The following is a 22115-nucleotide window of genomic DNA, read 5'->3' on the forward strand; positions in this document are numbered from 1 at the left end:
AACAAATATAAATACCATTCACACCCCCATACAAACACTGTTATCACTGGTGTAGTGGCAGTAACATTCATGAAGATATGAAACCAAAGAATACGCACTGCCTTGAGAAACGTAACTGAGCCACTAGATAGATAAGTAACCTAATCAGCGGAGGTGTACACATGGTGACAGAGAATAAAGGGCATAGTCTCTGCAGTTCGTATGAAAATTGATGTATATCTGCGAGAGATAAACAATCTCAATGGAAGATTTAGTCATTTAGTTCTTGGCAAAGCTATAAGAAGATGTTGGTGTCATCCCACAAACGCATTTATGTTTATAAGTTTAATTTTAGATCAACCTCAAGCTGAATTTAGTTGACCTGCACCACACAGGTGCTGCGCACACACACACACACACACACACACACGGTCTCTGTAGTTAACCATCAACAGGACAATTCTGGGCACTCAGACAGCAATAAGAGAGGAGATGCGCTACCAAGGTCAATATTAGCCCATTATGGTGTTATATCAAAACCTTTCAACAAGCTGTGTGTATGTCTGTCTTTGTGGATATGTGTGAGAGTGCTCTTGGGTGTCTATCTTTGTGAGGTGCCCACCAGCACCTCAGCAGATCACTAATAACACTGATAACATATGTCATTTGTTTGATCTGTGTAAATGCAACAAGTTGTTGGTTTTAGTGAAGTCAAAAACAATGACTAGGCTACAAATTTTATTCAAATTTCAAATTCATGAGAAACATTTAAATATGTTACACAATTTACAACAAAAAAAATCAATGTTGTCTTAACGTGTTTGAAAATGCAATGTTTGAATTTAAAAAAAAAAAAGTTTGAATTTCACTTTGAAATCTCAGACCTCAGTGGTATTGAGGCTTTTTTGACACTTAAACACTACTGCCAGTTGATTGGCTCTTTCCCCCCCACTGTCCCAGCTCCTATATGCTCTTTCCCCTCTGTGCTGCAGAAGAAGGCAGTAGGGTTGGGGCTGTGTCCGAATGAGCCCCATGGTGGGTGGAAAGGTAACAGTGTGGTGGGCTCTCTTTGATTTGAGTCACTCGCATCAATGTTGGTGATTACAGGAGAGTTTGAAGCAGCAGTGCTGCTGTATGTTACTGCAGTGCTGGGATCTAGGACACTGGCATTGCTGGGAGTGATCGTGTTGCTATTGGTTACAGAGTTGAGGATACTGTCTGAATTGCTGTTGCTGCTCAATGTTCCAGCAAGGCCAGAGCAGGAAAAGGTCAGAGCCGGAGGCTGAGGTGGGAGCAGGTTACTGCCTGAGGTGGGCATGAGGTTGGTTGTACGACTTAAGGCCAGACGCTGGGTGAGGATATGTTGCTGCAGCCGCCTGTCGGTCCAGTCCTCCTGGGGCTGGCGGTGGATCTTCATGTGCGCGTTACGGGACTTGATTTTGTAGAACATTCTGGAGAGTGAAAGCGGAAAGAGAAAGACAGAAATGAAAAGAAGACTCGAAAATCAAAACCATCTGTTGGCTCGCCCGGGAGCCAAACACAGAGAAAGTTGTGTGTGTTTGTGCTTCCTCTGTTGTGACTGGTCCTACTCACTTGCCACACAGCTTGCAGGGGAAGAAGCTGGCCAATGAGGGCACAGGAACCGCCTCTTCCAGCCCAAACTGTCTGTCCATTGGCTGACAGATGGGTGTCACCTGTGAAAACAGGACCAATTGTAAGCCACCATGCTGTGATTGCCTTACTGAGCTGCATTCCACACTGGATCACCATGTAACGCATTTAACTCGTTACACAAGACTACGCAAATACTCCATGTTCTTTCCTATGCCAAGCACAGTATTCTGTTCTCATAATGCATGATGCAGCCCACAGAGTGTCAGGGGAACGGACTATTCACCACAGGACAACAACAACAGGAAAAGACAGACAGAGGGAGGATGAGACCTAAAGCAAAAGGCTGATACTAAAACAGAAATATCAGGGACATCAGAGGGTAGTCCTTGATCAGCTTGATTCTCCTTGTTTCTTACACTTTTCTGCCCCTCCAGCTCTCCATCTCTGCTCTCTTCCTCCTGTTTCTTCTGCTTGTCCAGGAGCTTCTTGCTCAGGTAGTAAAACTCAACACACTGGCTCACTGTCTTAGTCCTTACCTGCAACACAAACACACACACACACACACACACACACACACAAGCACACACATATTGAGTACTTAACGCTCAAAAACTGACCTGACTCCAAACATCAAACCGGCCAACACATTTCAGGAAACATAATCAGGTTGACATTCAAATGGAAGTCGTGCAGTAACTGCTGCTTTCAGGTGACTGTAAAGGGAGTTAATGAGTTGACAGGGACAGTTTTAATACATGTAAGCTGTTGTGTAAATGATTGGAGACTGGTGAAAGCTAGACATCAGTCTTTACTGGCTTCCAAGCATCATCATAACTGGAATTTCTCAGTGTTCTTAGATGAGGCTGCTGCTCGGTCACTGAAGTGCACGGTGAGTCACCAAGTGTCTGAACAGGTGCACGCAAGGAAAAGAACACTGCACACGCTGCACCTTAGTGAAACACTGCCTCACCTTTGTGTAATGGTTCTGCATAAAAATAGAAAAATGAACACTGCAAAGATGAGCACAAAATAAACAGCCGCTGAGTGGTTTAGTGGACCCAATGAATGTGAATACCTCACTTTCCATTAGTCGTCTAGTCTATGTGTTGATTTGGTCATGAGAAATGGAAAAATAAATCAGTAAAGCTTTAGCACTGCTGTTAAAACTGGATGTATGCTTCAAAACCCACCAAAATTAAAATATAAATGACTGCAGAGATAGTTGGAATTTCTGTGTGTGTGTATAGTTATATAGTTACATACTTTTAGGCTAGGACAAAGACAGATTGGAAACAGAAAACACATTGAGAGGGTAAACATTGAGTGTTATACCATTTTCTGTATAAGTGAAAAGTCTTTTCCATAAGTCCCCAGAGCTGTACTGAAGACACTCTTTTCTGCATCTGTCCAAAAATCACTACCTACAGGGGGACAGAAGGGGGAGGGGAAAAGAGGGCAGGTCAGACAATGAAAACAAATACCAACAGGTCATCCTGGAATGCACGACTTGCCAAGTAATGCAGCCATTACACTGAAGTATGCAAAGTTCTGCAGCAGCTCCACAACATCTGGTGAAAGACAGAGGAGTTAATGAGCCTGAGGACTTTGTAGATGTGGATTGTAATGACTGTCCGGTTGAGCAATACAACTTTCATGTCGCACATTCCTTTACCTACATGTAGAGCTGATAAGGTGGACAGATGTGTGTGTGGAGTGACTGAGTTGCTAAATTGCACGTAATAGACATGAATATTGCCTGAGGACACACACACACCCATTGTTAGAAATCATTCAGCAAACTTCAAACAGTCAGGGAGAGGGGTGCTGTTTGCTATTTGCTGAGGAGACCTTGAGAGGTTCACTGGGGTCAATACCTGGAGGGGAGACCTGGGACATGCCAGGGAATTTAGACATCTAAATGTTGTTAAGCTGCTTTCAAGGGAACCAAACATTTAAGCAGTCTCCCTATCTGCAGGGACAAAGCCACCTGAGTGGACACTACTGTGCAGAACAATGCCTACTCTGTGCTTTACATGGTTCTTGGCGGATTTAAATGCACCAAAGAGAGTGAGAGAGAGAGAGTGAGAGAGAGGGAAAGGCATGTGATGAAAGTCACAGGAGGTTTGGGCTTTTACAAAGGCTACTATTATACTACAGCAGGAACAGTTTCACTTTTGCTGACTCACACTTCATACAGATTCATACAACTGTTTACCGTTGTTGAGAAACACTCAACTTCCTTCACTGCAACAATTTTTAGTTCACTTTACTTCTCTTCATATTTCTGTCCCCTGGTTTAATTACACCGAGTTAGAGAGACACACAGATAATCTGTCTTCAAACTAGAAAATACATCAGATACTGACTTAGTTCATAAACCAGAACATTCTTGTTATACTATGTAAATCTGGACAAATGGGGCTCTGATTCAGATTCAGCTGAGACATATTAGCAGTGGGTATGTTTATATTATTTATGTTCATATTATGTTTATGTTTATTCTCGACTGGTTAGTAAACAGCTGTTAATGTTAACGTTGGCTAAGTAGTGACAGCAAAAACTTGCACATAGCACCTTTAACGGGCATAATATAGCCAAGAGTTAGAGTAAGGGTCAAAGGTCAAAGGTTACCAGAGTAGTGGTAGTTCCCTGTTGGTGAGGGCTCTGAAAACAGCAACATCTCCAGAGTGGCCTGCACAGGAGAGAGGGACGGAGGAGGCAAAGAACAGACAGATGAGGCATGCAACGGTTCTGAAGAGAATTAACTGGATATGAACGAGTGAGAAAGAAAGAAAACAAAGGAAAAAAAAGAAGGAGAGTGGGTGAGTAAAGGTGAATGGAGGCAAGAAATGATGAACTGTTGCGTGATGAAAAGGATGGAATGAATGAATGATAAAGAAAGAAAGGCAGTTGTTAATATTCCTCATGGCTGCTTACCATTGTGTTCCCCTGGCAGTAGTGCAGACAGTGCAGAGCCAGCTCTGTGTTACTGCCCCCTCCTGGCAGGCAGCTCGAACTACACACAGACAATAGCCTCTCCACTGTGCACGCACACACACACACACACACACACACACACACACACACACACACACACACAGAAAATCAGTTTTTAACAGTTCATATTGGCATTAATAAATTAAACTAAATGTTATGTTACTAAATGTTTTCAGGGTATATCTTCAATAAATCTAAAATTATTCTTCAGTCCCCGTTTCCCCTCTGAGTTCCAGGCCCTCTCCCTGATTTTGGTCAGACATTTGCCATCCCTCAAAAAAGTTTCCTACTTACTTGTGATGTTTAAGATCTGAGAATTCACCCACATTTTTACCTGCGATCACTCTTAGCTGCTCTAAGGAAGACGTTTTGTGGTGGAACTCTACCTTTAGGATATGCTGTTTACCTTGGTTTTGTAAGTCAACACTCTTCTCCAGTTCCTCCCATGGTTTCCAGAGCAGCTGTTCCCTGGGGGATTCCTCATCCGGCGACCACAGCCCTGACCTCTCGCCATCCACGAAGCACGGAGGAAGCTCTGCCTGGAACTTATTACCTACATTGACATGCCTGGAAAGAGGGGAAGACAAAGGGAAAGAAATGAGAGTGAATGTGAAAATAGACATACAAGTACAATAGAAGATTCAGAGTAACAATAACTCCACTGATGCTGATGTTAGTGTTTTCTCAGTACCAAAATATCTGTAAATCTGTCTGTAACTGTTACTGTAACACTCCTGAGGCACTCTTGAGATACTGTATTTTAGTCTATTTTGGTTGCTGTATTGCTATCTCACCATGACCCCATTTCTTTTCGAGATCACTGATGTTCAGCAGTCAGGTGTCTTTTTTCTTAAATCTTCCTTGGCGTTTTACTCACCGAAACACACCACATTCCTCTTTCTCTTCTCTGCATGTTGATTTGTCCTCTATGTGATGGACAGATGAGAGAGAGCAGTACAGCCCTGTCCCCCTGCGGACCGGATTGAGGAGGGGTCGTGGGGTGTAGTGGCCCCTCTTCTGACCGCTGCTGGAGTGAAGGATACTGGGAAATGGAGTTCCAGTGTAGACTGGAGAGGCCTGTTGACAAAGTGTTTTCTAGCGTTACTCTTGTCATTCTTTGATTAATACATATTAAAAAGCAAAATCCAGAAAAGTATTAAACATTTGTATAACTAAAATCCAAAAACCTGAAGTATTTAGAAAGTGGCCTAACATTTTTTTTATTTTGGTGGTTTGATTGAATCTGCGCCGATGTCACGAAGTCCTCAAAACACCAAGCCCTCAAAAATATATTCTGAGCCAAACTGTTTACCATTTTTCCAGAGTAAGGTGATGAAAGCAAAACAATTTCATTTCTGTGGGGCAACAACAGAGATATATCCATGACGTACTCAGCCTAGTGTGGAAGCAGGCGGGGTAAAAAAGAAACAGGGGTAGAAATCATGCCTTTCACCAACTCTAAATGTGTCATGTTTACACAGTGTATGTATCCAACATGTCTAAAAATAAAAACCCCTACTAAGACTGTGGTTTTAGAAACAGTAATGCAGTTAGAATAAACGTAATTTCTTGACAAACAACCAATTTAAGCATCCGCCCACTACGCCTGTACTGCCTCTCCAGCGGTGGCAAGTTCTGCTCCTTGCTACCCAGTCTCCTGGGTTTTGTTGAGGGAAGAGCGACAATAACACACAAATATGGCAACCTCAGAGTGGAAATGTGACTTTTCAAACGCGGCCGTTGTTCAAAAGGAAAAGCTCCGAACGCACAATGTCTCGTTTTTACATTTTTATTTACTTTTTACTGTAACTCTACAATAAGTCATAAAGCCTGTACTTATACTTTTTTTTTTGCCTGGCTAAATATATTGAACAAGCTATATCAATGAGCTTACAACCTGAGAACCAAATGATTATGACCTATACTGGACACATCAGTCCCGAGAAAACTGCTACTGCTCATCCTCAAACAATTTTTTCTGTTCTATTGGTGGAAAAACAGAAGTATCATACGGTACCTTTAGCTGCGGCTGGTTCAGACTCGCTGGTCCATTCTTCACTTTCTGGGTCACCAAGAAGGGAGCTATCTTTTCTGCTGCCTCATAATGCTGGCTGGAAAGGTGAGATGGAGGAGGATGGAGGGATGGAGTGTTCAAGGAACAGAGGGCTCTGGGTGGAGGGTGGAGGGCTGAACGATGGGATGAGGAAGTGAGGAGTGATGACTCAGGAGACTGAAGGATTTCATGTGAGGCTGGGAGAATAACAACGGAGAGAAACAAATGAAAAAGGGGAAAGCAGAAGACAGGTACCATAGAAAGCAGAGAAAAGTTGTGGTATTGTCACGATATTAACAATAAACTGTAAAACTGCTCGATCGTCTTGTATGAAGCAGACCAAACGAGACAGGAAAAAAAACACGTAAAGTCAGAAACATCACCCGACACTGACAGAATCTGTTACTCTGAAACACTGAAGAATGTGAAAACCTTCTTCACTTTTCACGTGGTGTAAAACAGTACAAAAGATGTCTGTTACAAATAGTTTTATTTCTCAAAATGTGAAAAGTGAAAAGTGAAAATGTGATTTGCATACGGGAAATGGGAAATTTCACAAGTTCACCTACGAAAACCCACATGTCCCGTAAATTTACATGTGGGTATTAACCTGTGGTTTTTTTTGTAAGGGGGGAAAATATATATATATATTTTCTTTCTCAGGTAAGTCAGACTCTGGATGAACCTTATCAGTTTCATATTCCTCATCTTACTATCATACTTTCATTCACAAAAAACACACCCACAATACCTTACCTGTGATGTTGCCGTAGTCTGCACCGTGGGAAGATCTTAGGTTGCCCTCGTTGCTGCTGGGGTCACCTGACGACTGCGGAAAGCAGTGCGACAGCAGCGGAAACTTCCATATCATCCCAGGGGAATGGACAGAAGGGAGGGACTGAGGGCGGGAAGTGAAAAGCTGGAGCGTACCAAGTGATTCTCCTCCTTGGGAAACTGAATGTCCAGTTCCTCCGAATGCACTGGGAGAGTCCATTTTGGAAGGCGAGTGAGAAGGAGGAGGTAGAGGTGTGGGAGGAGGACTAAGAACTGAAGACATGAGCTGAGACGATGTGGGAGGAGAGGGGAAAGATTGAAGAGAGGGGTGAGCTGGTGAAGAAGAGGAGGAGGGAGGCAAGTATAAGTCTGAATCAATAGCACAGCTGTTCCTTGTCTTGACCAGTCCAGGGCTTTCTCCTCTCCCTATTCCAAATTCCCAGATCTGTCCAGAGGAATCTCCACTGGGAATCACAGGGAAGCTTCTCTTTCTCTGAGAGAGGAACGCCTCAGAGAAGGAGTCCAGTTTCTGAGTGTACGTCCCACTGCTGATGGTGATGGGTGACCTCTGTGGGAGGCAACCTGAGGCCAAAGTAAAGGTGTCAGCTGTTCTCCACCTGCCCTCTCCGGTCTGACTCGAGGGAGAGACACTGAGCCAGGGCCCCTCGACCTCTGCTGGTTGAAGCTGATCCTCACCTGAGCCACAGCTGGAACCGTACTCTTCTTCTCTTCCTAAATAATTATCACTCGCTCTTGAATCCGTCCTGGAATAATCTACACTGCTGTCACTAAAGCTTCCTGCAACACTTCTGCTGTGGGAAGTAGTTTGTTTAGTAAAGTGGCTAACGTTAGCCTCCCTATTGTAAACAGTTTCACTTTTAGCTTCACAGCTAGCCTGGGCATAATTATTATAGTTTGCTCTGAGTTTACGCCTGGGTCCTTCCTCGCTGCCGCAATTAATGGTGTAAAAAACATCATTTGCGTTCCTGTAACAATCACCTTTACTATAAAAATCATCTGCAGGGCTTTCACCGCTCTCACCGTCTTCCCAAACTTCCTCTTTTTTGCTACCACCATACCAGGTGTCAGCAAAATGACTGCCTAACCCACTATCTCTGTCAAGATGGCCTCCCAAGCTAGCAGTTCCATCCAAACCGCTACCACTTGTATTTGGGAAGCCTCTGTCACCCCCACTGCTCCCCCTTCTTCCCACAGAAGAGGTGCCTGAGGTCAGGTAAGACGTTGTAGAGTCTTCCTCTCTGTTTCCATACTGCTCCAGGGAGTTCAGGGCAGGCTGGTATACCGCTTCTTGGCTCTGAAGGCTGGGCAAGGTGAGGTGAAAGGATGGGCGGGGTCGATGGTGGTGGAGGTTGGGGAAGGATTGAGTAGATGAACTGTCATCCATGATCGCTTGCTGGGTTTAGCTAGAGTGCCTGAAGGACACAGAAAGAGACACAGTGCTAAGTATGAATGAGCACATTTAAAATCATTAGCAGTAGCACTTTAATTAGCACCTCCTCAACAGCACAGAGAACCAGTGTTACACATTCCCATCCATATTCCGCAGCTATTACCAAACATGGTGCATCCATGTAGTATTTAGACCCACTCAGAAATTTTTATAGATCAGTAGATTTCAGTGTACCAAAATGCACGAGTCAGATTCTGTGAAGGTAGAGGATTAACTACAAAGACAGGTAAATCCACCAGACAATGACTCGGGTCTTTGTGCTCTACCTGATACCCTGCAGTTCCTGATATTATAGCTATGAAAAGTTTTGATCTCTCTGTCCATAAGTGGCCTGCACAGGGCTCACGCACAGTACTATCTGTATTTTGTGCTACGCATTCGTCAGTCATTACCTCGAATTAATTCTGCAGGTTTAAAGAAAGTAGTGGAGCCAGTTTTTATTCCACGTCTTGTTAGCAGTTTATAGCGCAAACATTTCTGCAAACACAGCCCATCTCAACTGATGCCAGTTTGTTTTGTCTGGTATTTCCCCTCCTCGAAAATAGAGTAAAAAGACTATCGGGTGTGATTGAGAATTCCTGTACACAACTTAGTCTGAAGATAAAATGTATGAACACTTGTGCCGAACTGACTTTGCGGGACAACCCAAGATGATAAAGAGAAGCCAACAAACACAATTAAAGAAAAACTGCCACGGTCGAGTGTGTGGTAAAAGTACCTCTTAAGTTTTCAGCTTTTACTGCGAGTGACAATAAAATCTCCATTAAAAACATTGTTTCACAAGCAAGGCAGCAATTTGGAAATCCACTAAGAGTACTTTTACACACAGAGAACATTAAGTCTTTAAGTCTTCATTGGTTCTTCTTTCTTTCTTTCTTGAAACCACGTTCTGCTCTAAATAGGACAATGAGTGAGTCAGAAAGAGAGAGAACGAAGGAAGATGAGATGAAGACAGATACACTGTATACGTTTTGAGGTTGTCTTTTTACCAGTCCTTGGTGCTTAATTTCCTTTTCACGTATGTTCGTCCTCTGTTGTTCATGCTTTCGGGCTCTGGTTGTTCTTCTGGTTTTCTTCATCTTACTTTCTGACTTTTTTTGCTCTTTCCTTCTCCACTGTCTCGAGTGCAGAGTCTTATAATTTCCCCCTTCAGATTTTCTACCTTTCACTTAGTCCTCTCTCTCTCTCTCTTCTCTCCCTCTCTCTGTTGTATGTCCTTTAAGAGCACACACACACTCACAGATACACAGACACAGACACAGACACAGACACACACACACACACACACACACACACACACACACACACACACACACACACACACACACACACACACACACACACGCAGCCTATGACACATACCTAGAGCAAAACGGACACGCACAAACACTGGTACACAGTGGTTTCTCCTTTTCACACACACACACGCACGCGCACACACACACACACACACACACACACACACACACCCCTTTACTCTCTCAGTTTCTCACTGAAACACACGTACATTTACACACACACTTGCAGGTGTCAGAAGGGACCAGCGGGTAGTGATGTTGCCTCGCTGCCTTTTCGTCGTCGTGGTAACCACATCCTGAGGAAACAAATGCTGACGGATCTCCCTCCTTTCAGCTATCTTTATCTCTCTGCCCCCCTCCTCCATCTCTCTATCTCTCTTTCCGTCTCTTTGCCCGTTCTTATCTCGCTCTGTGTCTTTCTTTCTTTCTCAACAGGCGCCCAACTTTGTTTGCTCTTGTCCTGTCTTTGATCTCTCTCTCTTTTGCCTGCTTTTCATCTCTATGATTTCTGCCATTTTTGTGTCCTTTCATGTATCTCTGCTTTTAGGTTTAGATTTCTGTTCTTTTCTAGTGCCCCACCCCCTTTATTGCTCTCTCATCCTTTTTGTAATTCTTTTTCCATGGCTCCTTTCTTTTTCCAGATACTCATGCTGAGGTTGAGTTATGAAAACACTTAGGGATGTGTATAAAAACTTAAAATCATTTTAGTTTTACACTTTTGATTACAAAAATACACATTTATTCATTTAAATAAATAAATGAAGAAGTACTACCTTTGGTTGACCATAGTAAGATAATGTAACTGCGTACTGTGTGCTAAATTTGTCTTTTTCAGCCCAAAACTCTGTGTGCGTGTGTGTGTGCCTGTACATCAACACCTCTGTATAGGCGAATGTGCATGCGCACATCTTAGTGTGGCTACATACAGTACGTTTTGTTAGTATGTGTATATGTGTGAGAGTGCGTGTGCAGAGGCGGGAGCGTAGATGTTTACCAGATCAAGAGTCTCTGGCTGAGTCAGCTGACAGGAAGTGAGAGAGAATGAAACAGGAAGGAAGACGGCGACAAACGATGAGGTTCAGGGAACCCTCTAAACACCCTGCAGCCCCACCTACTCACCCACCCACTCACCCACCACACACACACATACTGTATGGTACACCTTTAACAGGCCAAATTACTGTTTTATACCCCTGTTATGTCATCTAACCTTAAAACACCTACTCACACATGCACACACAACCTCAAACACGACCACTGACAGGTCCACAAGTCTGTGAGCAACTTCAGTTATTGCTGCTACACGTACTCGCACACACATACACAACCAGGCATGTTAAAAAGGACAAGACAAGGGAGCAATAGAGGAGTTTAAATAACATTTGTGATAATAAATCTTCTGTGTCAGCTCTCAGAATCTGAATATTCTGACTGACTCACTGTCAGTAGTGAAACAAGTACTGAAAAGCAGAACTACAATATAAAAATACACCATTAAAAGTCCAAAAGACCTGTGGCTTTGAAGTCTGACCAGTAATAAAACTCATTCCGAAGAGTTGCAAATCAGTCATTTGTTAAACTGTTGGCACTGTTTTCCAGGTTGTATGTGGTCCAGCATCATGTGGGGTCTAACTGCTGCACACACTTCTGTGATTTTGGTTTTAAAAAACACAAAAGAAATGATCATGTCCTGTGGGTGTCTTCTGTGACATTGTTATCTCCGAGGTAATTTGTGGAGAAAAATATAAATTTTCCCTCCGGAATGTAGTGGAGTACACGTACATGTACAATGTGGAATACCATATATACTTATCTATACACTATACTCAATAAAGGTCATTATAAACATAAATGTATATCTGGCAAAATGGAAATCAATTCAAAAGGGTTAGTGCCTCTGAATTTTACATATAGCATTTGAGTTCATCTACTTTATCACTTTCTACATCGGGAAAACTGTAAATATTTTATCAAAGATGACAGCATTTGTCGGTTTTTGATGCATCGTAGACACAAAGATCTGTCTGATAACAGTTCAAATCTACAAAACTGCTATTTAACATTAATTTTCACTGTGCTATGAGAACTTCTTCTACAAATTCTGCGCCTGGTTGAGTTGATGCCTCGCTGTCCATTCAGTCAGTCCTGGCACCTATTTAATCAAATCGGAAACGTGCGAGCGTCGATTTGCAGCTGGTGTGCAATCTTTTTCTTCTTGCCCAAAATCACACAATTCACTCATCGAAACAAACACCATTTACTGCACATGCATGAGCAGGCGGGACCCTGTCGGGAAAATCCGTGTGCAATTTGTGAGTGACGGTTGTTTGTGGAACAAACAGCTGTCACTCACCAAACTGCCACCATTTTCGATCTACGTGCGACCTGTGCTCGCAAATTGCTTTTGTGAAATTGGTCCCCGTTTGGGTAACATGTGATTCAGTCCCTAAATATGTTCACCCGTCAGTCTTTGGAATATCTGATCTGTAATTACATTAACAGTAACAGTTAGAAGCAGCACATGGAATCTTATGATAAGTAACATGAGAGTGGACAATGAGGAAAGGATCAAATATGTGTGTGTGTGTGTGTGTGTGTGATCATGTTAATTGTGAGGTCACTTGTACAGTGTGAATAGATCTCTGGAAACCTCAGCACTAACACGCACAATAGATAATGATGTGGTGACTTCACAGCTTCTCTGACTCAATAACCTCAATATTAGCATGATGATAATGTCTGCCAATATTTTGTCAATATTTTACATCTGTGCAGTTGTACAGATGTGACGGATATCACGACATTACATTACATTTCATGCAGCTGTAAACTGGAAGTCTCCAAGGTCGATGCAAAGATATGAAACATCTGCCAGCTTATATAAAACATATTTTAAACGTTGATATCTGAGTCATCTTTAAATTGCTGTGGGTAGCAATCGAGAGGTTGAAAGATGATTGATTGCTTGTTTACTGTCTTTAATGTGCAATCAAACAAAATGCAACTGACTGACAGTGGAGAGTGAGATTCTACTGTCCCAGATTTTTTACCAAAATTAGTCAGATTCACAGAAAATGCACAGTGACAGGGAGTGAGAGCGTTTTACACTGCTCATGCTCATCCAACATGGGAATTATTTTGTTGAATTTGACTTAGCGTCACCTTAAAACTCCCTGTTGGGTGGGGGTTTAATCCATCTCATTACAATTTAGTCACGTAGGACAGAATTATGTCCTTCAAAGACATTCAATCAACTAAGCTCTGGTAAGAAAAGGCATCATAAAAACTGAGCAATAGCAATATAATGAAATAAGAATTTTACGGAATAAAAACTGAAGCTTAGTTCTGCACTTCAGTATGCCGTTACGTTTGGCTTTTAAAATGCCTAAAGTGAAAGCCTCTTGTATTAAAGAACCTTCTTTTTGGATCGCTTTGGTCTCTGCATCTAAAAATCAGCACCTTCTACCTTCTTTATTTCAGTGATTTTTGACACGGTCTGCTAATTCGCCTGTGTTTGCTGTGTGTATTCATTTGCATACATTCGTGTTTGTATGTGCACGAAACCTTGAGAAAAGAGCCGAACGAAAAATGTGTGAATGAAAGGATGTGAGAGGATAGAGGGGGAGTGCAGAGGAGTACGTACGGGGGAGACGCTTCTCTAGTTTTCTCTCAAATTCAACATAAAAACCTGCCGGAGCAGAGGAGGGGGAAAGAGACAAGCGCTTCTGGACTTTTTCTCTCAGCTCTTTTTTTTTTTCTCCGAGCCGTCTCTCCACCTGTCTTCCGTTGAAAAAAATAAAAAGAGTTCACTGGCGGGAAGTGAGGAACTGAATGGACAAGAGAGAAATTAAGCCGCGGAACAGTGCAAAACATTGTGCATCACACAACACAAAACAGGCTATTTCACTAAACTTAGGCTTTTTTCAGCAGCCAGCACATATTTAATTGTGCCACAGGGATCGCAGGATAAGCTCATTCGCTCTCGATAACCTTGTTATTATGTGACAACGGTCCACGCTGGCGCTGTAGGTGTATGTGTAATGGACGATACGAGAAAGTGCAACATAACCTATAAAGCACGACGGTGTACGTCGAATACTGAACACACAGAAGCGAAACTGCTACCAAATTGCACATCACACATGGAGTAAGTGAAAGAGAGATTTTTCTAAAAGGTAGACTTTTCTTTTAATGCCATTTTTTACAAACATTTGCAGCTAAAAGGCAACTCTGTCTCAATAAATTCATAAATTTACTCAAAATAATGAGTATTCCTATCTCAAAATAATCTCAATTTGTTAGCCATTTTCGAAAAACAGTCATGACGAGTGCCTTAAAGACATCAGTAAGTCTAAAACACAGTGAGACAGTGCAGTAGCAGTCTATTAATTAAGAGCTAACAGTGCACAGAAAGTGCTCCTAAACTATACAGTCACATAGAATTAAGATTTGTGCTAAGATTCAATGCAGTGCAAGTTCTGTGTCCGATCTATGGTTTTTGGTTGTGGATTTGTCAGTGAGATTAGTATTTATACACACATGCAAACCATGTGCAGCCACACACACCAGCAATTCACAACTTTGGTCCTGGGACCCCAAGGCAGGTTTACTTTATACAGAGAAAGAGTTGGAGAAAAATTCTAAAACTGCCGAATTAGTATTTGATGTATTTTAACTAAAAAATAATAAGGTTGGAAATATAGCATATTTTCCTTTCAATGCATTTTGCTCCCTCTGTGCTCTTAGGAAGGAATAAAAGCTGCCTGCGAATGACAGTTCGTCTGTTGTCGGGGTAACAAGAGTTTTTACAGCTGAAAAGATCACAGGCCAGAAAAACGTTCAGACCCTGCCGTCTGCACGCGTGCCCACAATGCGACTGACTTCTAGAGACGCTTCAGGCTTCTTTCATTGAAAATTTGGGATTTCAGTCTGAACCACAGGATAACTTTTTACAGTACAACGCCTAATAGTGTTTGCAAAAATGCGGTAACATACTCAGATTACAGTGACTTGTGGAGTGACGCAATAGCATCAATTGCCTCATATGTGGTTCTACGGTGGACATTAAGGGACATTTTAGACTCTGTTTGGGTAAAGTTGTCGACATAGTGCATAGCTCTGAAGCAGTAATCCTACAGACTCTGGTGTTAATGACATGGAGAGCACTGATCGACCAAAACAGGCCCCTGAAGTTAACTTTTTAAGGTCTATGAAAGTTAACAAGCTCGGTCTGAGAGAGACAAAAAAAAAAAAAAACGTCATACACAATACAACGCAGACTAACTTTACGATCCGATCCATATATTTGGCTAAAATCGGTAACAACATTATGATTAAGTCTGATCAAACCAATCAAACAAAACCAGAAAACCTGGGTCACTGCCGGTACAACATAATACCGACAATATGATGCTCTTAATTACTGTATTATATCTGTATTTATGTAGGAAATACCAACAGTTGTGAGTCTCACTTATTGTGCATGTAACTGCGAATGACTAAATTTCAGTTTTCTTCTGAATACAATAATCCATTATGATAAAGGTCACAGGGGTCAGCTGAAGGTGAATTAAAAGAAGTAATCAGCATATTGTCCTTTGAAGAAGATTTTAGGAATAAATACAATGAATGGAATTAATTTCACCATTAGAGGGATCCATTCATTTCACAGCATTCAAACTAATAATGGATTACGATTTGCGGTATTGCAAGAAAATACACAAAACTATACTAATGTATTTTTGCATTTGTAAAAATGGATTAAGAATACACTATATTACTACATTACGATTAGTATAAGTGTTGAATTTGCTGCTGATGTATCATTAAACATATTTTTCAGAATAAAATAAATTTCAGTTGCATTATTCCTCAGAGGGAAATGGCCAGTGTCAGCGATGAAAGTTACAACACATCTTCGTCACTTCGCTTGGGATAAATCAATTCCAAAATATTTTATCATTATTATTATTATTATATTTCTACAAGTTTTAATCTCTGCTATTATTACTAGCATATCCATCATATGAGGCCATGCAATTATCATAACCCCTTTCCCCATCAGGAGTTTAATTGTATCTCACATAAACACAAAACTTCCAGGTGAACTTAAAGCTTTTTGCCATTAACATTATTCCACAGTAAAAGCCAACAAAATACTGAAAAAGTAATTTTACTGAAAAATATAGCTGCACTCGTTCCAATAAATTATCAGACTATCCTGGAAATTTTCCTGAATGTTAAAGCGCTAATCTTTCCAAACGCACGGCACCAAACTCAGCTCAGAGGAATGTCTCTGTTTTCTTAAGGATTTGTTTGATGACAGTGTCAACACATGATTATCAGCCTGACCACTCTTGAAAGCTAGTGAGCAAGCGGTGATGAGGCAGAAATCAGTGTATTCATTTTAATTATGATAAAGAGTGGGAAGGCAAAGCACCATGTATTCACATCTACTCACATTCTGTCTGCTGCTAATTAGATGAATGTTTTAATAATACATTAATGTAATGGATTATTCTTTTACCTCTTATTCTGTAGCATTTTCCTGCTGATGTAGTTTTAGTCTTCAGAGTGAGTTTGATGCTTATATAACTACAATAATAAATACCTTTTTTTTTTACTACTTTACTTTGAATTTTTTATAGTTTGTTGAAGTGAAAACTAACTGCTACAAACTCATTTCAATTACGTGAAAAAATAAAGCACGAAGTAATGGATTCTGCAGATATTTACCACTTTAATTTCACACACCGAAATCATCATGGGTGCAGCTGAGTGATCAGAGCTGAAGATCTTTTGTGTGCATTCAGGCTGTGACGAGTGATTTTAGGTTGCACGCACGCCATTACCTTGCAAAATCTACAGCACTGAGATAAAAGAAAAACATTGTAGGCTCATCTGCACTAAAGAAATACCAATCAGAAGAAGAAGACAAGAATATTTTCAAGGCGTTGATACGCCCTAACTGACTATCCGCAAATACTGACGTCTGTGTGGAAAGCTAAACAGAGAGGGAGGCCATGAAGAGACCAGCAACACTGCGAGGTAGTTAGAGGTTTCCATAGTCGACAAGGGAGACACTGCACACAACAACTGTTTTCCGGATGCTTTACCAGCCACAGCTTTATGGCAAAGCGAAAAACCACTGTTAAAAAAGCGTCACATGACATCTGAGGTAGCGTTCATCAGAACATGCATGGGAAACACACTGGAAAGAGGTTTTATGGCCTGATGGGCCTAAAATTTAGCTTTCAGGCCACCATACCAGATGCCAAACACATCAGCAGAAACACACACTATCCTCTCTGAGGCGACGTGTAGCGGCGTCATGCTTGTGGGGATGCCTCTCTGCAGCGAGCTCCCTGGAAAGCTAAACATAAAGCCAAAGCCACACAGACAAAAATGAGAAATGACACGCTAATGTCGTTCAGCGGCCGAGTCAAAATTCAGACCTCAGTCCGGTCCAGGAGATGTGGCAGAAACTGCTGTTCACTCACGGCCCCAGATGCTGCTTAACAGAGCCTGGGCACTTTTGCAAAGAAGAACAGGGAAAATTTGTAGCGTCAAGATATTTAAATCTAACACAGAGACATCCACAAAAAGACTTCAGTCTGTTTCTGCTGTCAAATGATCCTATGCTGTTAGTGGCAGTGCTTGAAGGGGTTAGTTCCCATGTTTTCAATTAGTTTGTGTTTATTCTGTTGGAGCACGTTGAATGCCTCTTATAGACATTATATATCAGGTCCCCAAATGTAACAGTGAATGGTAGAATATTCCTCTGAATTGTCCTTGATCTTTGTCTCTGGATAAGACTGAAACGCACTGAAACCTACTGCAGTCTTCTTCCGTTTCCTCATTTCACCCCTTCTTCCAGCTAGTGTGGAAGCCCATGACTCTGTTACGAAAGCCATTAAAAGATGAATACAGCTGAAACGACAAAAACAACTCGACTAGTTTCCGATTCACGTTGAAAAATCTGGTAACGTTCAAGACAAATGTTGTTTGTCTGGAGCCTCCGTTGGCACAGACGCCGAAGTTTCACAGCCTAAGACACAAAAGCGGTTTGTTGTCCCCGTTCTGTCTCCAGATGTCAAAGGAGGTCACAAAATCGGCAGATGACAAAAATAGCAACAACAATACAAACCTCTCTTCTAATGTTTTGCCCCCTTTATTTAAATCAGCCGGGACAGATTAAAATTAGGAACACCTCAACAACACAGTACAACCGCACCATGAAGTGCTGCCTCCTAAATGACAGTGAAGTTGAGTCACCACCTCTGTAAAAGAGTTTTAACACAAACTGACCGTTACAGCCTTCATTACACCAGGAGTTATCACAGGGAGGTTATATGAGTATTAATTAGTTGTAGTAAATGAACTGCTAACGTAGCGTAGATTCACACTATTATCAAAGCTTAGCAAATTAATGGCTGCTATGGTCACATCCAAGACCTCACATTATGTCTGGGGCCTTTTTGCTGACATATCCCAGCAAGATGATAACCTTAATGCATGTCACTGTGTCTGAGACGCCAGTACATTCAGGCCCTGGTTTATCATATTATTATATCTCTACAAAGTGTTCACCGTCAACAAAGTCAAGCGTGTGGTTTTAAGAGTTTCTTTGTGAGAGCATGACCGCTGTAAACACCAACATGTTGCGGGTAACAACAGAGAAACGCTACAAGTACTGCTGAGGCTCAGTCTGCCCTGGTAGAAAAAAAAAAAAAGATTTTGTAACTCCTTGTACAATAGACATCTTCCTGAAGCATTTGCTGCACATGGACTCAGCATTATGTTTTATTACATAATCGACAGAAACTTGGACTTTCAGATTAAAACTCGGTAGAATGATTGGGCAAATTTCACTTCAGGTAATGTAAAAAAGCACTGTAAATGAACTGAGATTTGTCTAAGTACAATAAATGTATCAGACATTATGAATATTTTTCTAACATCCCAGAATTTTAACTTAATTTATCTTCATTTACATTTATTCATGCACCGATTATTGATGCACCAATTTACCCAAAGCAACGTACAAATCTAATCATTTAACCCATGAAATCCCTAAAATTGAAACCTCCTTCAATGTGAACGTTACTGGCTAAGCTGGTAAAAACATGGCTCCCTTGGATAACAGTTAAATGATGCCAGACAAACAAGACTGTTTTAGAAGAGTGTGAGTATGCTAGTAATGCTAATGCTGAGTCCCTGATAAGTTAAACTTATACTAAACTTATTCTAAAAAACTCCAGCCTTATAGTGTCCTACTTAAACAAACAAACAAACAAACAAAATTGGAATTAGAACCAAAAGGTATTCTCACCTGTTAGTTTGTCATTACGGGGAGAGATGTGTCAGTGTGGCAGTGAAATGCATGTGTGTATGGTCTGCTGGTAGGTACACATGTGTGTGAGAAAGGGGGAGGAGAAAGAGAGAGACAGTGAACCAGAGAGAGAGAGAGAGAGAGAGAAAGAGAGAAAGAGAGAGAGAGAGAGAGAGAGAGAGAGAGAGAGAGAGAGAGAGAGAGAGAGAGAGAGATGTAGTTTCACCGAAGATGATCGGCCACTATCACTCTTTCAGTCGATCTTTCAGCCTGTCATCCACCTTGCCATAACACCACTGTGTGTGTGTTCTATGGCTGTGTGGAGAGATTTTGGTTTGAAATCTTTGTTGTAAGGACATTTTAGCATTGTGAGGACATTTTGGCTGGTCCTCACAACGTCAAGGGGCTGTTTGAGGGTTGGTTTAATGGTTCAGGTTAGAATCAGGTTTAGATTAGGGTTAGGGTAAGGGCTGGGGTGAGGCACTTAGTTGAGATGGTTAAGTTTGGGGTAAAGGGTTAGGGAATGCAGTGTGTCAAGGAGTGTCTCACAACTATTATGAGACAAGAATGTGTGTGTGTCAAGCTGTGTCATAGTGATGCTGGAAACAAGAGAAAAACACCCAAGCGTGTGGCTTCAACCTCACACATACACACACATACATGCACACATACACACACTTTCAGTTTGAATAGGTGTTTTTTTCTACCCTCTCATCCCTCATTTTCTCTTATTGTCTGTATGTTTTTAAAGGGCCACACACACACATACAGACATCTTAATGTTATACACACACATACACATAGAACCACACAATGCATACGGTATATACTCATACCCATCATGTCACATTGATAATTAGAAAGTGGTTTGCCCAGTAGGTATGAAGCTGCAGCCAGCAGGTAGTTAGCTTAGCTTAGCACACACACTGGGGGCATGAGGGAAACAGCTAGCCTAGCTCAGTTTAGAAGTAACTAAACCTCCCTACTAACACACTATATCCAATTTGTTAAATCTGTATAACCATAAATAGTCTGGCATATAACATGCCATGAAACTGTAATTGTCCTTTTTCCACCTCAGTTTTTCAAACATTTAGACAAAGAGGACATACTGTGTTATTAACCGAGCTTTAGAGGTGCTGGTAGGGAGATTCTGTTGGACACAGACAGGTTAGCTGTTTTCCAGTCTTTATGCTATGCTAAAGATATCAGCTCCTCATGCTAATATTCTCACCTATTTCTAAACTAAATGTGAAAGTATTCTTTAAAGTATCCTTAGTTTAAGTATCCTTATTCCCTGAGAAATATACACTTTTACTGCATTTTAATGGACATACCTTGAGAAAAAGGCTCCAGTGTTGGGCTCACAGAGAAGCAGTTAGCAGGAGCGGTGGGCACAGAAGGTGGGCTGGACTGGGGTCAGGTGGGTTTTCCCTCAGGTTCCAGTGGTCTCTGTTGATAATATGTGAAGCAGATTTTTTACTTTACACAGAGTCACTTCACTAAGCTAAGCTAACTGGCTGTAGCCTTCCCTTGAACAAAGAGATGATCAGAGTGCTAACTCTCATCTAACTTTTCACAAGGAAGTGAATGAGCACATTTGCCAAAGATGTCAAACAATGGCTTTAAGGATGAGCTTTTGCTGTCAAAAGCCAGCGTCAAAACATGAATTATTTCTGTTTTGTATATTCCTAAGTTAATTTGCACTTAAATAAATGACTACACATCAAATCTGGGGCCATGTACTGTTCAAACCAAGCACAATGCACATGGAGAGAGAAACGGGGTCAGGGTTAGCATATGTTTTTTTTTTTCACAGTTGGTACCTTTGCCATAAAATAAAACAGAACACAGAATATGGTGATACCACAAGAATACTTTGCGAGTATAATGAAGAGTATTCAATGTGACAAAACACAGAAAACCAAAAGCTCTAATACAAGAATTCAAGACAAGAAAACAGCTCTACGCAGAAGCCAGTCTAGATCGATCCTCTGAGAACTGTCTGACGAAGAGTGAGAACTGTCATTTGAAATGATACCTGCTTTTTCCAAAAGAAGAAAAAAACACATTTTTCTAAACTCCTCAGGTTTGTCCTCCACTTCAGTGGTTTTCACAAGTCATTTAGCCAAAGTTGTTCTGAAGCTGGTTCTGATATTTTGTAAATTTGATTTGCTGTTATAAAACCATAGCAGAATAAGTGTCCAACAGCTCCGGGGCCCCCTGACGTGGTTAATTCATTCCTGATAAGAGTGAACAGGGGCGACAGTGCAGCTATGTTCTGAATCACTGACATGCAACAGACCAACAATTTTATCGTCACTGATAAAAGGCAGAAGAGAAAGCTAGTTCAAAAACAAGGTAAATGAGTGTTTCTCTCCTCTCTGTCCAACTACGCTTGAGCAAGGCACCGAACCTCAAACAGTTCAGCAGGCTCATGCTGCTGTGAATGTGTAGAAGTATGAAGAAAAGTAGAGGTTCAAACAGTCAGCCTAAAGTGAGATATTCATTCATTGTCAATGGAGCCGTGTTTCCTGTATGCAAAAATGCATTTGGTCGTGGGGCTTACCAAAATAACTGCAATAAGAGGTAGCTTTG

General features: G+C 41.4%; 1 protein-coding gene across 4 annotated transcripts; it reads right to left on the reverse strand.

The window, feature by feature from the left end:
* Positions 1 to 704: 704 nt before the first annotated feature.
* On the reverse strand, positions 705 to 20971 carry LOC121176828. 4 transcript variants are annotated; one of them, XM_041030917.1, is made up of 12 exons: positions 20855 to 20903; positions 17641 to 17717; positions 7400 to 8850; positions 6608 to 6840; positions 5468 to 5667; positions 4997 to 5157; positions 4531 to 4634; positions 4225 to 4285; positions 2926 to 3014; positions 2010 to 2129; positions 1573 to 1673; positions 705 to 1430 (listed from the first exon to the last, which is right to left on the reverse strand). In XM_041030917.1, exons 3-12 carry the CDS (start codon positions 8820 to 8822, stop codon positions 899 to 901), a joined length of 3024 nt encoding a protein of 1007 aa, XP_040886851.1. In that variant the 5' UTR covers positions 8823 to 8850; positions 17641 to 17717; positions 20855 to 20903; the 3' UTR covers positions 705 to 898. The 4 variants fall into 4 exon arrangements, with proteins under 4 accessions (XP_040886851.1, XP_040886850.1, XP_040886849.1 ...); XM_041030916.1 differs by lacking the exon at positions 17641 to 17717 and having other exon boundaries at positions 20855 to 20971; XM_041030915.1 differs by lacking the exons at positions 17641 to 17717; positions 20855 to 20903 and adding an exon at positions 19518 to 19591.
* Positions 20972 to 22115: the final 1144 nt, after the last annotated feature.

Source organism: Toxotes jaculatrix, chromosome 23 (genome assembly GCF_017976425.1).
Source record: "Toxotes jaculatrix isolate fToxJac2 chromosome 23, fToxJac2.pri, whole genome shotgun sequence".
NCBI classification, from domain to species: domain Eukaryota; kingdom Metazoa; phylum Chordata; class Actinopteri; family Toxotidae; genus Toxotes; species Toxotes jaculatrix.

Coding starts and splice junctions, on each gene's coding strand:
- LOC121176828 (XM_041030916.1), bottom strand. CDS start 8,822: ATGGATGACAGTTCATCTACTCAATCCTTCCCCAACCTCCACCACCAT. Junction 5,668..6,607: donor TGAACCAGCCGCAGCTAAAG/GTACCGTATGAT, acceptor CTTTGTCAACAG/GCCTCTCCAGTCTACACTGG. Junction 3,015..4,224: donor AGGGAACTACCACTACTCTG/GTAACCTTTGAC, acceptor GTCCCCCTGTAG/GTAGTGATTTTTGGACAGAT.